Source organism: Phasianus colchicus, chromosome 7 (genome assembly GCF_987193195.1).
Source record: "Phasianus colchicus chromosome 7, bPhaCol1.hap1.1, whole genome shotgun sequence".
Classification (NCBI taxonomy): domain Eukaryota; kingdom Metazoa; phylum Chordata; class Aves; order Galliformes; family Phasianidae; genus Phasianus; species Phasianus colchicus.
This window is the reverse complement of record NC_143442.1, coordinates 34,873,921-34,888,295: the sequence shown is the minus strand read 5'-3', so window position 1 is coordinate 34,888,295 and position 14,375 is coordinate 34,873,921. Positions and strand designations below refer to the sequence as shown.

Here is a 14,375-nt window from a genome sequence, read left to right as displayed (position 1 = left end):
GCAGCTTTTCCCCTTTCATGACGGGGAGAAGGTGGGCAGCTAACTGGGCGCATCACGTAGCCAAGTTTTAGCTTGCATTGATGGTGGAGAGTTGTGTTGGGCAATCAGAAGCCATTGCAATGCGTGGCAGCTAGTTTAACAGCCGCTGGCAGTGAAAACAGAAGGACAACTCCACACCAGCAGTGTTTATTTTTGGTATGTCTGTTCAGAAAATGTAATACCTGTTTGCTCCCTTTGGATGTCTGAAAGGCTTCTATTCATTGAGGTGGTTAAATCAATTTCTGCCGTTGTAAATGGAAAGCTGTTTTAAGACCAGAACTGAAGTACTTTACATTCTTCTGTGTCGTGGCATATCATTCTTTTTTACTCAAGGCAATTCATTTTGTAGTGCCGTCAGATAATATTTTGTGTTATCTTCAGTCAATGCAGCTTTTATGACTTTCAGTGATACTTTAACAGTTTATTTAGTCCTAAAGATAATGGTCAATGGCCTTGAGTAGTCAAATTAACACCTCAGCAAGCCAGTATTTGAGCAAACCGCTAACAGTAACCTCGGGATGAAAAGCAATGAGAATCAATATAGCGAGTGTATTTTTAGGGCTTATTGATTGATTGATGCGTTCTGGCCTTAGCGGAGCAGCAGCATTGCCTCACAGCTGACTAAGATGAAGCTGCTAGACGCTGATAACTGTAGGCCATCACCTGTGCAGTGTTTCACAGGCTCGGAGATGAGATGGCAGCCTCCTACAGGCCTGGGATAAAGAAACTGTGGTTCGCGGTGCCAAGCCGTAAGAAGATGCTGAGTGCTTCCCTGCTTGTGCTGCTGCCAGCCGTCGTGGTGAGGGTTTGTGACAACGTGGTGCGGTGCTGCCCTCACCCCTGTGGGGACACCGAGGCACCCCGCTCCTTCTCCACAGAGCGGGCCGCCATGTTGAGCCAGGTTCTGTCAGCAGCCCGGAGCCCCGGGTCTCCCCGCCACAGCTCTCAATTGCTAGCAGGTTTCTCTCATTGCACCTCATTTGCATCTGGGACATCAATTAGCATGTTTGTTGAGGCTAATTGAATGAAACTCAATCATAGCTCTTAATTGCTTGACTATGTGAAAAGAAATCACATTAATGCAGCTAATTAAGTGTATGGCAATAGATGCAACATAATTAGGAGCGAAATGTAAAAAACAAGCGCAGCGTAGGTGCGGGAGCAGGGCGTGGGGATGCACAGCTCGCCGTGCTGCTGACATGTCTGGGGAGGGTTCCCTCCGTGGTGCTGCTTGGTTGTTTTTTTTTTTTTCCTGCCTTGCTGAATGATGAACGTGGACAACTTGAGAAGAAAAATGCAAATGGCTTTGCAATTACTACTTTTTCAAGCTGTTGAGGGGCAGAAGATGGCACTTCTGGGGTGGCCCGCTGTTGAGTAGGCTCTAGGGACTTGTTAAGTGCTGTTTAAAAGTACTTGGCTTTGAATTACCCTCATGCCTTGTTAAAGGGTTTTTTCCCCTTTTTTCTTGGATCAGCATTTTCCACAACTAACATCTAGGGGAGTTATATCTGTAACATTTGCATATCAAAATCAGGCTTGCTGTCTTCTCTTTAACGCGGCATATTCCAGATGACAGCAAGGCCCTCATCTGTTCTAATCTGATCAAACCATACATTGCACTTCTGAGGCCGCCACATTATTCTGTAGTTTTGACTTCTATTCCCTGAGTGCAGATCTGAAGGATCACGTGCAAGGGTGGATGGTGAGCTGGCTGCAGACTTGGTGCTTTCCTCTGCTCCTCCTCGGGGAACGCAGAGATTATCGCTGTGCATCTCGTGCACAATGAAGGAGCCTTTATTGTTTACATTTGATATATCCCTATAAATATTTAAGCTGACGTTAATACCTGCCTGGCATCTGTTCTGTTTGGGCACTTCCGTATCATCACGATGTGGTTGCAGCGCGTTTGTTTCCTGCTTGCCAGCGCTGACCGACTCTCCTGAATTGTTTATAGCTCACCTAAGCCTGTTTTACTCTCAATTAAAAGTGCTTTAATATCACCCTGTCACATCTCACCAGTGGTAGCAGGGAAATTCATCTGAAGAACTTGGGCAAAAGTCTTCATCGTGAAATTTATATCAAATACAGCGTGGTTGTTGTGTGTTAAACATAAAGCATCGCTTTAAAAAAGTGCATGCTGAGGTTTGGTCACTGTCTGATCCAGCCTCATTTTAGAGTCCATAAGCCATAAATGCTCTGTTACATTCTGGTCATTGTATTTTAACTTGTGAAAAACTGACACCACGCCAGAAAGTTCATCAACTTGGTAATTTATGGATGAATCTGCTTTGTTCATTTCTATCTAGCAACTACTTAAGGGGGTTATTTTAACACGTTGCTTTTGTTTCTTGTAGAAGCAGAGAGCTCTGCTTCCTCACTCAGTGAACTGCTCGGACTTCTCCTTTTTCACTCTTAATTCCCAAACAGCTGGGGGAAAAAAAAAAGAAGAAAAAAAAAAAAAGCTCATTTCTATTTTGTACCACAGCTTAATGTTAGGTGTGAAGAAATGAGCACCATTTGAGTAGTAGGTTCTGATTTGTTTTGAACAGGATTTATAATTTGTATTGTAAAAACTGTCAGAGGTGGAGGGATTTTTATGAAGGAGCTGATTGCTCCCTGTGTTGTGCCAGTAGTGATTCAGATCTGGAGTCTGCTTTTAGTCCGTGCTGGTGTTTACTTGTAAAATTGACTCTGTGGTCCTACATAGACGCCTGTAAGCTGCAGATTTGGAACTGTTCTAATTAATATCTGTGATCTTCTGTGTAGTCTGACTAAATTTTGCCCTGGACACTTAAAGAACTGAAAGAAATATCACTCAGCAAGTCTTTGCTTGTGCAGGCACAGAGCATCACCCGGTTCTCTGGAAAGCAATCAAGTTCTACCTGTAAAGAAGCTAGGCTTTTTGCTACAGAACATTGTTCAAGAGGAACATTCCCTTGGTTTCCAGCTTCCAGAGTTTATGCTAATTTCTTTTCCCAGACATTGGTTCACATTACCATTTTCTTCTTGGAGCGCATCCACCCACATTGTATTTTGTACAATATTTTTTATATAGCATTTGTCCTTCATTTTGGCACGTTGTACGACCTGCGTTTCCTCTCAAAGCATACAGTCTCTCTCTTTCTGTGGTTGTCCTTGTGTTTGTTCCAGTTTCACTTATTTGTCTTCTGAAATGGTCAGTAGCCTCAACAGCACGTACTGGGAGGTAAAAATTTTGTTTTGTGTTCTGGCTTTAAAATTCACAGTCTCTACTGGAAGCATCTCTTCTGGTGTAACACAGGATTGCAGATTCAGTGGCTGTCTTACCTTAATGAACTGTCATTTGTCCTCTGATAAAAAATAAAAAAAAAAAAACAGGCTCATTTGCTTCTCTGTGTTCATCTGAAGAAGCCCACAGGCAATTTAGAGTGTGCAGCTGAAGCTGGAATGCAGAATCCTGAGCATGTTCTTCCAGTGTAAAGATCAGCACAGCTCACTTTCTCCCAGGTTTCTTGGAAAATAGCAGCTGCAGCCAGTTGGCCATTGCCTTGACACGAGTTATTGGATTTGGTTATTCCCTCTTTGTGTGCTTTTCAAACAAGAATTAGGAAAAGCCTTTTCCACTTCTGGCTTCCAACTTTTACTGTGTTTTCTCTAATCAGACCTGATTTGCATAATTTTCTTCCTGCTGTGATTTTTTTTTTTTTTCCATGTATGGAGGAAGGCTCATAATCTAAGGAGACAGTGTTGTAATTTCAGAAACCTTACCAGTCAGCCAGTGCCCTTTAATAACTTTGTGTTTGTCAATGAACTTCTGCCAAGTTTTATAGAGAAAGAAATAACTGCATGAAACATTGGTGAAATAGAGAGGATGTGCAAGCAAATGTGTCCATGAGAAGCAGTCAACCTAGTCTTGTCGTTGTCTTTGGGCCTGGCAAAGTTGCATATGTGGCTTAAAAGCAGCCACACTGTGACTTGCCACTTACCTTCTAATTGTTGGAGGGTGTAGTAGCTCAAGGCTTCGAATCACAGAATCATTAAGGCTGGAAAAGAGCAATAAAATTAACCTTGTCCAATCCCAACTCGCCCCACCGTGCCCACTGCCCACATCCCTCAGAGCCACATCCCCACTGTTCTGGAACACCTCCAGGGTTGGTGACCCCACCACCTCCCTGGGCAGCTGTGCCCTTCCTAATATCCAGCCTGAATTTTGCTGTTACTAACATGGACTGTATTACCTAGAAAATGGAAGGAAAGGGAAAACAATGTAGTGGATGATAGCAGACTGCATTCTTACTAAGCAGTGTTTTAGTTGATGTAATGCTTACAGAACTACCTGTTTGATTCTGTTTTTTGTGTTGTTTTTTTCCCCCTCTTACCAGGACTACATGCAGAATGTTCACGGGAAAGAAATTGACTTGCTGAGAACCACTGTGAAAGTTCCTGGAAAGAGGCCGCCTCGAGCTACGTCAGCTTGTGCCCCCATCTCCAGTCCCAAAACAAATGGCCTTTCCAAGGACATGAGCAGTTTACACATCTCACCGAATTCAGGTAATACCAGCCAAACAAGGGAAGAGCTGTTTTTCCAATTGTGTGTAGGCAGTTGTCATCTATCACTGGGAAAAATCTCAGTGACTGCTACTGTGCAGCTTTTTAAGCCTTCTCTGGCTAGTGATCTGGCTTCCACAAGTGATTGTAAGTTTTTGAGTAACCTTCAACATCCATCTTCTTCTATATTTGGTAGGTTATATTTGCTAAAAGTTAATGTAATTTCACCAATGCTAGAACTGATGTGACCTTACTGTTGACTCATTAAGTCTAACACTATGGAAAAACAGGAGATGTCATTTGAAAGGACTGCTGTGGCTTCTTGGTGACACCCACACCACTTGCTTCCACCATCAGAAGGATGCATAATTTTTGGACTTTCCAGCAGTGAGATTCTTCTGAAGAAGGCCATTTTATGTTCTTTATGGAAGGAGTTTATAGCTCTTTGTGAGCTCTAAACGAAGAATTTTATTGTTTGCTGAAGTACTTGTCCATACAGCTAAATGGATTTTAAAAATTGCTTTCAGAAAAACCGTTTAAGACATTTTATTTTACAAAGCACACGGCTTATGCAAAACACATAACAGTATAGCGTTGGTATAGAAGTTTTGTCAGCATGTTTGGGATGACATCCATAAAGAGCCAAGTGCCTTTTCCAGTTATGACTAACATAGGCATCTCCAGCACAGGCTGACAAAGCCATCCAAGCACACTTCTATCTCTGTACAGTCCACACTAGTTGGTACAGTGAGCAACTGTAGGAAAGAACTTGGCAAGAGGAGACCCATTCAAGGATCTTCACCTGGATAGTAACATTTATTTATGCTTCAGGCCATGGTGTGATCCTTTGCCTTTTTACAGGGCAAATTACCCTATTTTAGGAGTAAGAAGGATTTTCCATCCAACTTCTGATGCTGCTCTTTGAGGTTAAATGTTTAAATAAAAAATAATAACAATAAAAAACCTTTTAGGTTTCCTGTGCTGCCACAGAGTAGACATCACTGTGGATAAACAACAGTTCTTGCATTGCACGTTCTATTAGTTGGGCTGGGGACTTGATATGTCTGAAAGTATGATTTCATCAGAGTCTTTTTCAAGTTGTGGCCTGTGCCTGTAGAGGTGGGGAGCTGGCATTGTCATTGGAAGAGTTCTTAGGAGAAAGTTATACATGGTTCATGTTTTATATTTTGTTTCCTAATCAAGATGACTGGAAGAGCGGGTTGTTTTTCAGCATATCCTATTATTTAGGGAGGAGAAGTGCTGGACTGAGTCAGTATATCAGCAAAAGGACTTTTGCTTTTAAGGCAGTTGAATGGCTTGAAACAGGCAGAAATTATTTATTCCTTCAGAGAAGTAAGTTTCAGAAAACATACGCAGGAGTACATGGTAATAGAGGTTTTTAATATGGTATTTACATATGTTCTAAACTAATTAATGCTTTCCAAGCATATGAGAGAGTGTAACCAGGGAAAGGAGAGCCCAATTTCTTTATCATTACCCACTTGAATACCTTCGCCTCCTGTCTCGTGCAGCTGATCTTCCACCTTAAGCAAGATTCTGACCTGCTTATCTTTGCATTGCTTTCTTCCCGTAGATAAAGCAAATATCCATGTATTAATGATGCTTCCAACCGACTATTAAGGGGTGGCATGGCTGTTTGGATACATCTTTATAAGTTCCCGGGGCTGGATGATGGGTTCCTACCTGCTGCTTTGTGCCCACTTTGGGTGTCTGAGGGTGTGGAGGTGGCCAAGATTTTGGTGAGATGGAAGGGTTGGTTCTGGTCTGTCTGCTGGTTGCATTTCTGTGCAGAGTGATCAGTATCAAGAGAGGAGCTTTATTAAGAAAGCCGTGTTTTCCAAGCTGTACTGAAATCAGTCAACAGCTGATGGGTCCAAGCAGTGATCACTGGAGGTATTACAGCAGATCAGGAGTATACTCAGCAGCAGCTCACCTGAGTGTCAGTCCTTGTGTCATTCTCAGTGCTCTCATATTCAGTTAAGATTGAAGAAAGAGCTGCATTGCACTCAGTGATTCTAAAATATATTGGGAGTGTTAGTATTGTAAAAAAACAAAGTCACAAGCTGTGCCTGGCTTGGCAACCTGAACCTTCCTGTTCTCACATGCACTGGCATGCAGTGGGGTCATGGCTTCTGTTCAGTGGGATGCCTGGAGTTACAGCTCAGCTCCTGGTGTGCCAGGAGGAGCCCTGGCATCCACACTCATCTGTCATGCAGCTAAAAATATTTGCAAATTATCCCTTGTTCTGTCTGTCATGCTGTCTCAGAGCATTTTCTCAGTTGCTAGTACTGACAAAATGTTGTCTTTGTTGTAAGTGATATTTTAAAACTGATGGCAGGACTGAAATTGTCTGTTACGTTTTTGCTGTTGACAGGCCTATGTACACAGATCTGCTGTGCCAAGGAGGCCTGGGCCAAGCCCAGAAGAAATCAACATTTGCTCTTTTTATTAGCAAATGCGCAATGTTCTCACTGCATCACATTGCACCTCACCCCTGGAACAGTATCAGCTTTGTATTCTTCTGTGCTTTTGCCTATTGCAGACTTGGGATGCGGAAATATTCTCCATGCTTAGGAGTGAGTTGTTTGATGTGGTCAGGATTTCCTTCTGAAATTGTGTACAGGTAAAAAGATACGGTGTTAGAAGTGTACCAGCACTTGGTTAGAATGTCTGAAGTCACTCCTGGAAATGAAGCTCTTAGCACATAGGAAGTGATAAGCACAGGCCCACTAGAAGCATTTCCCTGATGAAATTCCCCAGTGTTTCAGCCCTGTGAGGACCTTTCCCAAGGTGCTTCCCAGCAGTGCGGTGTGACAGGAGCTTGGCTGTGCTGTTTGCACCTTGTGAGTGGCAGAACTTCAGCAGAGAACCAAGTGTGGAATAACACGAGAAGGTTTTGGTACTCTGCTTTTGAGTCTCGGGTTGACCACTGTATGCAGGAATTCATACAAGACAAATAGCAGACAGAATTAAGCTGATTAGGGAGACGTTACCATTGAATTCAGAAGGGATCTACCCAGTTTCAAGGCAATAGGATTTATAATGGTCAAGTAGCAAGGGAAAGTTTGTCTCTTAAATCTGTTAGCATAGCTGTCACGTGCAAAAGAAGTTTAAGAGCATGTCATTCCTAGCACATGGAGCTTACTGCTGCTTTGTGACACCTCTCTGAACAGGATTGTTTTTGTGGTTTGAAGACTAGTTGATAAACACAGGCATATAACAGCCACCTCGGTGACAGCAGCCTGATCTGTGAGTGTGTTTACATCCCAAACATCTGGAAGCAGCTCTCTATGGGAGGCAGTCAACAACAAAAGCCAGTTTGCATCCCTTCCTGCAAGTTTCCATGTCAGAGGTGGAAGGGAAATAAATGCCTGTTATGAGGGTATATGAAGGAGAAGCCAAGACGACTGTTTTCTGCTCTACACTGGCACAAGAGCTGTGATGAGTATAAAGTAAGGCTGTTCCTGTTGCTGCAGAGCCAAGCAACTAGCTCACAAAAAGGTGCATTTACTCTGAATGTTTTGCCATGAAACAATGAAAGCAAAAACTGGCCTCTGGGCTTGCTTGTTTTTTTTTGTGTTTGGGCTCTGACAGATTTTGGACTCTGAGATTCTGTGTGCCCACTGCTCTTAATTCAGTACAGAGGGATGGGGGCTGTCCCACGTTTGTTACATGCAAGTTTGAAACAGCAAATATTGAACTGAGGCTTTATGAAAGGTGCCTGTCTCTGTTAACTTGGGAGAAATCTGTGAGCTGGGAAAATGAAAGCTTGTTTCCTTTAATGCATGTTTCTAAATACGTTTTACTTTTAAATCAAAGTTGTTGAATGTTGCTTAAGTAAATTAATATAAATTTAACTTAGATTTACACGGTGCTGAACATCATTCTGTGGGTTTATCTCTCATAAAGCACTTTAGAAGAGGATATAACTAGTGGACGTGCTCAGTTCCAGATGCACCCAGCAGTTGGCAGTTCATCACAGCCACGTTAGAGCCAGCACCACGCAGTTCAGCCTCTGGGCAATTCCCTGTGCCACTCCTCCACGTGGTCACTCCCTTCCCCTGCTCCACGTGGGTCCCTCCCATGGATGCTGTCCTTCCCAACCCATCCTGTGTGCGCTTCCCACAAGCTGCAGCTCTCCAAGCACGGCTCCAAACTATAGGGCCACCCTCCATCCCATAAGCCCAGTGTACCCAAAGCCAGAGCCACAGCAGGAGCTGCTGGTGTAGAAAGTTCACATCTAAAAATAGCATAGACATAAATTGCTTCCTGATTAACAGTTCGTTTAAATAATCTGCTGCTATTAAACTTACTTACAGTAGTAAGTGTATTTTCAGCATCCTAAAATGTGTTAGCTGCATAGCCATCATTAAGGATGTTAAAGGTTGTTATCTGCTAAGTATGTGTGGCGTTTCAGGCATGCTGGAAGAACCACGTGTTCACATTTTTATAAATGGGGGAATTTCCATTTGTTATTAATTGTGGTCATCTATCAAATCAACACAGCGGTCATTAAGAAATCTTACTTTACACCAGAGTGCTTGGAGTCAGGCTGAGTTGGAGTGGACTGCCTTCCAGGTTTTTGATATAAAACCTGTGATTGTTGGTCGGTGCTCTGTACTAATTTTGTAGCATGAGCTTAACCTGCAATGTTCTGTGTGCTTTAAATGGAGCACGAGTTTCTACCACAGCTCACAAGTGCAGCTTCATGGCTTCGTTTTGGCATTAGTCATCCAAGTCAGGTTTCCATTTTGCTTTGCTGTTAGTTCAGTGATGTACAGCTGTAGTGAATGGAAGGAGAAATCGTTGCTTTCCGTGTTTGCATGGGGAAAAAAGCCAGACTGTAAGTGTGATGGAGATTTCCCTCTCATCCCACTAGAGGGTGATCCCTCAAGGTCGTCTTGCCCACTTTGTTCATGCCAGGATTTGTGCTTTCTAGAAGCAGAGACAAACTTGCACTTCCAGTTACGTCTCTTCCATCAGATGAGGAAAAAGGGAGCGAGGCAAGCAGTCCTAAGTAAGTATTTGATGAGAACCCTACCTTTGTTAAACCTCAGACAGACCGAGTTTGCTTGGGTTTTCTTGGCAGCACAGAAGGAAGGAGGCAAGGAGCTGTGTTACGATCCTTTCGTACAGCGGGTGTGTGGTGTCCATCTCCTGCTGATGAGCTGGATAGACAGCAGGAACGTGTCCTGAACCTCAGTGAGGATGCCAGCCAAGAGGCAGGCGTTGCTCAGGCCATGCCTGCTCCACTCTGGTTGCTTTTATGCCTCTGCCACGCCGTTTCTGGAATAAAAACCACAGCCCTGTCTTGTCCATCCGATGCAATCTCGACGAGTTTTGATGGTTACACGTTGTAATGCTAACCAGTTGGATGTTAAGACCTTTGTGAAATTGCTCATTCTTTTTCCTCCAGTGATTTTAAAATATTAAAGCCATCAGGAGGGTTGAAGCTGATTTACCAAAAGGGAAAAAAAATTCACAAATGTGTTTTGAGTATTGAACTGCCGTTGACATCTAAAGTCCCAACCATGCTGTTTTCCTCCACACTCGAGCAATCAGGACATCCAGCAAACCCATAAAAAACCAAACTAATAGCATGAATATTCAGTGACCTAGAATACTAATTATTGTCATGAATATTAATGCGATCGGACTTGCTTTTTCCTCTTCTCTTTCTCTCTGGCTCTTTTTTTTTTTTTTTTTTTTTTTTTTTTTTTCCACTCAGCCGGCTCTAAAGATGGGCCATAATGAGAGCATTTAGGAGAGAGAGCGCTCTCCGCCGTGACAGGGACCGGGGTAATAAGGAGAGCTTGATTAACGCCGCGCACTTGGGGGAGAGATGAGAAGATTCACGTGGGCCTGTTGTGGGGGAGGCAATGAGGCACCGGCGGCTGTGTTGCTGCTCCCTCAGATTAATGAGGCCTAAGAGTGCATTAGGAACAGTGACAAAGGTTTGATCTAATGGGCTCAGTCATTTTTCCTTTGAGTGACAGACGCACAGAAGTAATTGGCTGTGCAGAATGGCAGCTCATTGGCAGTACTTAAGGATACATTATCCCCGTTGTGTGGCCCGCAGAGGCTGTTTATCAAAACTGCTCACACTGCAGACATGCATTCACTTAGCTGCTGTTACAGCGGCGAGAGCTGTATGGAAAAAAAAGAGTGATATCACGTATCTATTGTCTCGTTTCCGAAAATAAAGTTTCTTTGTTCCAATTTCGTAAGACTCCAGAAGATGCTTGGGTACTCCCAGTCTTCCCTCCACCTGGAGGAGGATCCACGTGCTGCTCCCAGGATGAGGGCCGGACCTTCAGCCCTCTGAGAAGGTTCCAGAGTTGCTTGGGTTAATCATACTCAGCTTCCAGGTACATCTGTTGGCAGGTGAGGTCCCCATCCGCTTCCCATTTCCACTATTAACTTCCATGGATAGTCAAAGCTACAGAGAACACATACTGTCTCTGCCTCAGGCCCTGTGCGTGGTTGGCTTTACGTGCAAGCAGCATAACATCTCAGAATTGACTGTTTTTCTGTTATTTTTGCAAAGTCAAATTCACAGTTATTAACAGGATATAACAAGCAAATAGCAGCAACACAAAGTAAATCATTTATCAACGTGAAGTGGTCACCTCTGGGTCTTAAAGCTGCAGTCTTTTAGCAAGCGAGTAACCCCAAGCCGGACCCCGGAAAGTGACACATCTTATTTATTACTTCTATTTGTTGAAAGTGCTGAAAACAAAAATGGCATCGTGCCTGCTGGGAAGGGGAAACTTCCTGCCTACAAGACAGGTCTGGCATCTTGAGCAGGAGCATTTTGTGGGGATGCTGGGTTTAACTTCTTTTAGAAGAGATGTCTCCTCAGATGACTTAATTTTCCCCACTTTCTGCATTGGCTTGGCGTGCTCTGAGAATAATAGCTTTTCTCGTTATACTCCCAGCACCATTCCCTTCACTGCCAGGATGTTTCTTGGCATCGCCTTGTTTGTTCATTAGTAGTGACCCTTCTCTGTTTGCATGCTACTAAATCAAGCCGGGTTCTCAGAGGCTGCCCTGCCAGGCTGCAGGATGGAAGGTCTTCCTCCATTAATAGCTGCTCGTCTTTGGGGGACTTGCACAGAAAATGGTAACAAGGAGTGAAACCCATAAGCAAGTCATTCGCCGTCAGAGTATTGAAGCTTTCAGTTCTGAAACCAGGGAATGTGTTCTGGAAAGATACCATCATCTCACTCTTTTCTCAGTCACCACGTGAGTTGCCTCAAATTATTTTAGGTCCCTGACAAGTCCAATGCAGAAACAATGTGCTGTTTGAACACTGCAGTCAGAGGGAAGCAGAAGCTGTGGCAATACTCGAGCAATCTATCCCACATTAATAACCTCACTCAAGAACACGATTAGAGAATTTTGATCTCGCTGGCACTCTGCTGCTCTCCTTGAAAGCATGACTTCTTACTTGCCTTTCCATGCTGCTCAGCTCAATCAGAAAAGAAGGATCTGCCGGGAGAGTAAAGTAGTGGTTTAACCATTTCTCAGTGCTGGGCAGGAAAAAAAGGATGTTTACTTAAGAGATGGGTGCTGGGATCTGAGATAGCAAACCCACAGAATCACAGAATGGCCAGGGTTGGAAGGGACCTCAAGGATCATGAATCTCCAACCCCCCTGCCACATGCAGGGCCACCAACCTCCTCATTTAATGCTAGACCAGGCTGCCCAGGGTCCCATCCAACCTGGCCTTGAACACTTCCAGGCATCCACAGCCTCTCTGGGCAGCTGTTCCAGCACCTCACCACTCTCTCTGTAAAGAATTTCCCCAAAAGACCATTCCCAAAAAAACCCAAAAGAGCCATTCCCAAATTTTCCACATTAAAAGCAGTTGTTGTTCCAACATTCATATTTGCTAGAAAGCAAAAGGCAAAGAAGGCAAAAGTGTCACCTCTTACAGTTTAAGCTACTTCTTGCAAAAGTTTTGTTCACTGGAAAGTTTTCTGCACAGCTTTGGCAATTAATTCAGAAACTTAGCACAGAATTGAAGAGAGGGGTAGGGGAATACTCTTCATATTTCAGCAGCTAGCAAAATGGCCTCTTTCACTTTTCTTTTTTACCCTGATGCCTGAAGAAACTTCAGGGAGCACTATTGGGTCTGGTTTTTTATCAGGCAACCAACTGCTGGTCTAATCTACTTGCAGTGCCTTTTATGAATTAGAGGGCATTTCAAGAATATGCAGTGTACTTGCAACATAAATTGACCCAACGTGATTTGAAACAATTAACCCTCTGATATCAAGAGTCAGGATTTCCTGACCCACAACTCTAATGTATTTTTCATTAGTTCTAACAGCTGGTGAACAGAGCCCTCTGGCCTTAAGAGGTTTATTTCTTTTTTGGAAGAGAAGCTCATAGTGAACATGAAGAGCATAACACAAATAAAACGTGGTCACACTGAAAGCATAGCGACAGCATAGTTCATCCAACCCAGTCTTTTTCTGCTTCTGTGCAGCCATTCTCTGCAGGTCTCATGTGCTGCTGCTTCAAGAAAGAATACAGCTCTGCTTCACATCTCCTGCGGTGTCTTCTTGTCTCCTAAATTCAAAAGCATATTGGTTGCATATCTGAACCAAACTTCTTGCAACTGGGCAGTTTGGTGGGAATTCACAGATGTGTATGCAGCAATGAATGGAGGTAATCTGCATGTTGTTTCTCTCAGTTGCTGTTGTACAGTTGTAATTAGTGGGCAGCATCGTTGGTGATGTGTCCATTAAAACACCCGCTGCCCGGTGGTGATTCACTGTGTTATTTTTGTTACGTGGAAACACACCAAGAGGAATTGCTGAAATGCTGTCCTGTTCCATTACAAGAAGAACATGACAAAAGCCCAGAATGCTTTGTTGTTCTTGTTAAGCAGGTTACTGAAAATGTTTATCCTGAAAATGTCCCCTGCTATGACGACAAGCTGAGAGAATGGGGCTTGTTCAGCCTGGAGAAGAGCAGGCTCTGGGGACACCTCATTGCAGCCTTCCAGTACTTGAAGGGAGCTTACAAGCAGGAGGGAGTCTGACTTTTTACATGGTCTGATAGTGATAGGAAGAGGGGGTTATCAGGTAAGATGCTAGGAGGAAATTACATGCTCAGAATGCAGTGAGTGCTGCTGCCCAGAGCTGTGGATGTCCCATCCCTGGAGGTGATAGGAGCCGTGTGGGATGGGGCCATGGGCAGCCTGAGCTGGTGGGGGGCAACCAGCCCATGGTACAGGGTTGCAACTGGATGATCTTTAAGGTCCCTTCCAGCCAAAGCCATTCTACAATTATCTGATTCTGTGATAAGAAAAGCTGAAGTCATTCCTTCTGTGCACAGGAAATCAAGATATGCTCAGCCCTGTGTGTGTGTTTGCAGCAGCCTCTTGATATATGTATATGTGTGCATTCTTCTGCTTAATTCTTCTTATGTTGAATCCATTGTTTTTAGTCACTGTTTGTGGCTATTTGCACTGAATAGATGGATTAATTTTTTTTTACGAGCACCCTCACTTTCTTCAAAGGCTCTTCTGTTGCCCAAACCTGGAAATTACCATGGATCTTAATTTGGGTAGTTTTAATAGAGCTTAATTGTTTGAACATTTTTGTGAGCATGATCATAACAGGGTATTTTATCAAATCAGAAAATATAGTTTTAATAAAGCTGTCTAGAGCTAGAAAGAGGAACTCTTCCTTTGATGCTCCTTTGGTAGATGAAAACATTTTTGTTCAATAGGAGACCAGCATCTTTTTTTTGCTCATTTGAGACCAGTTCTGGCA

The 14,375-nt window shown here is 43.5% G+C and overlaps 1 protein-coding gene across 6 annotated transcripts in view; it reads left to right on the top strand.

The window, feature by feature from the left end:
• Positions 1-14,375, top strand: part of AGAP1 (ArfGAP with GTPase domain, ankyrin repeat and PH domain 1) — a 292,152-nt gene that overhangs the window by 178,422 nt on the left and 99,355 nt on the right. For all 6 annotated transcript variants that reach the window (XM_031604524.2, XM_090144531.1, XM_031604523.2 and 3 more), the window contains one exon: positions 4,401-4,569. In XM_031604524.2, the coding sequence (XP_031460384.2) occupies positions 4,401-4,569 (169 nt within the window). The remainder of the gene's footprint in view (positions 1-4,400; positions 4,570-14,375) is intronic.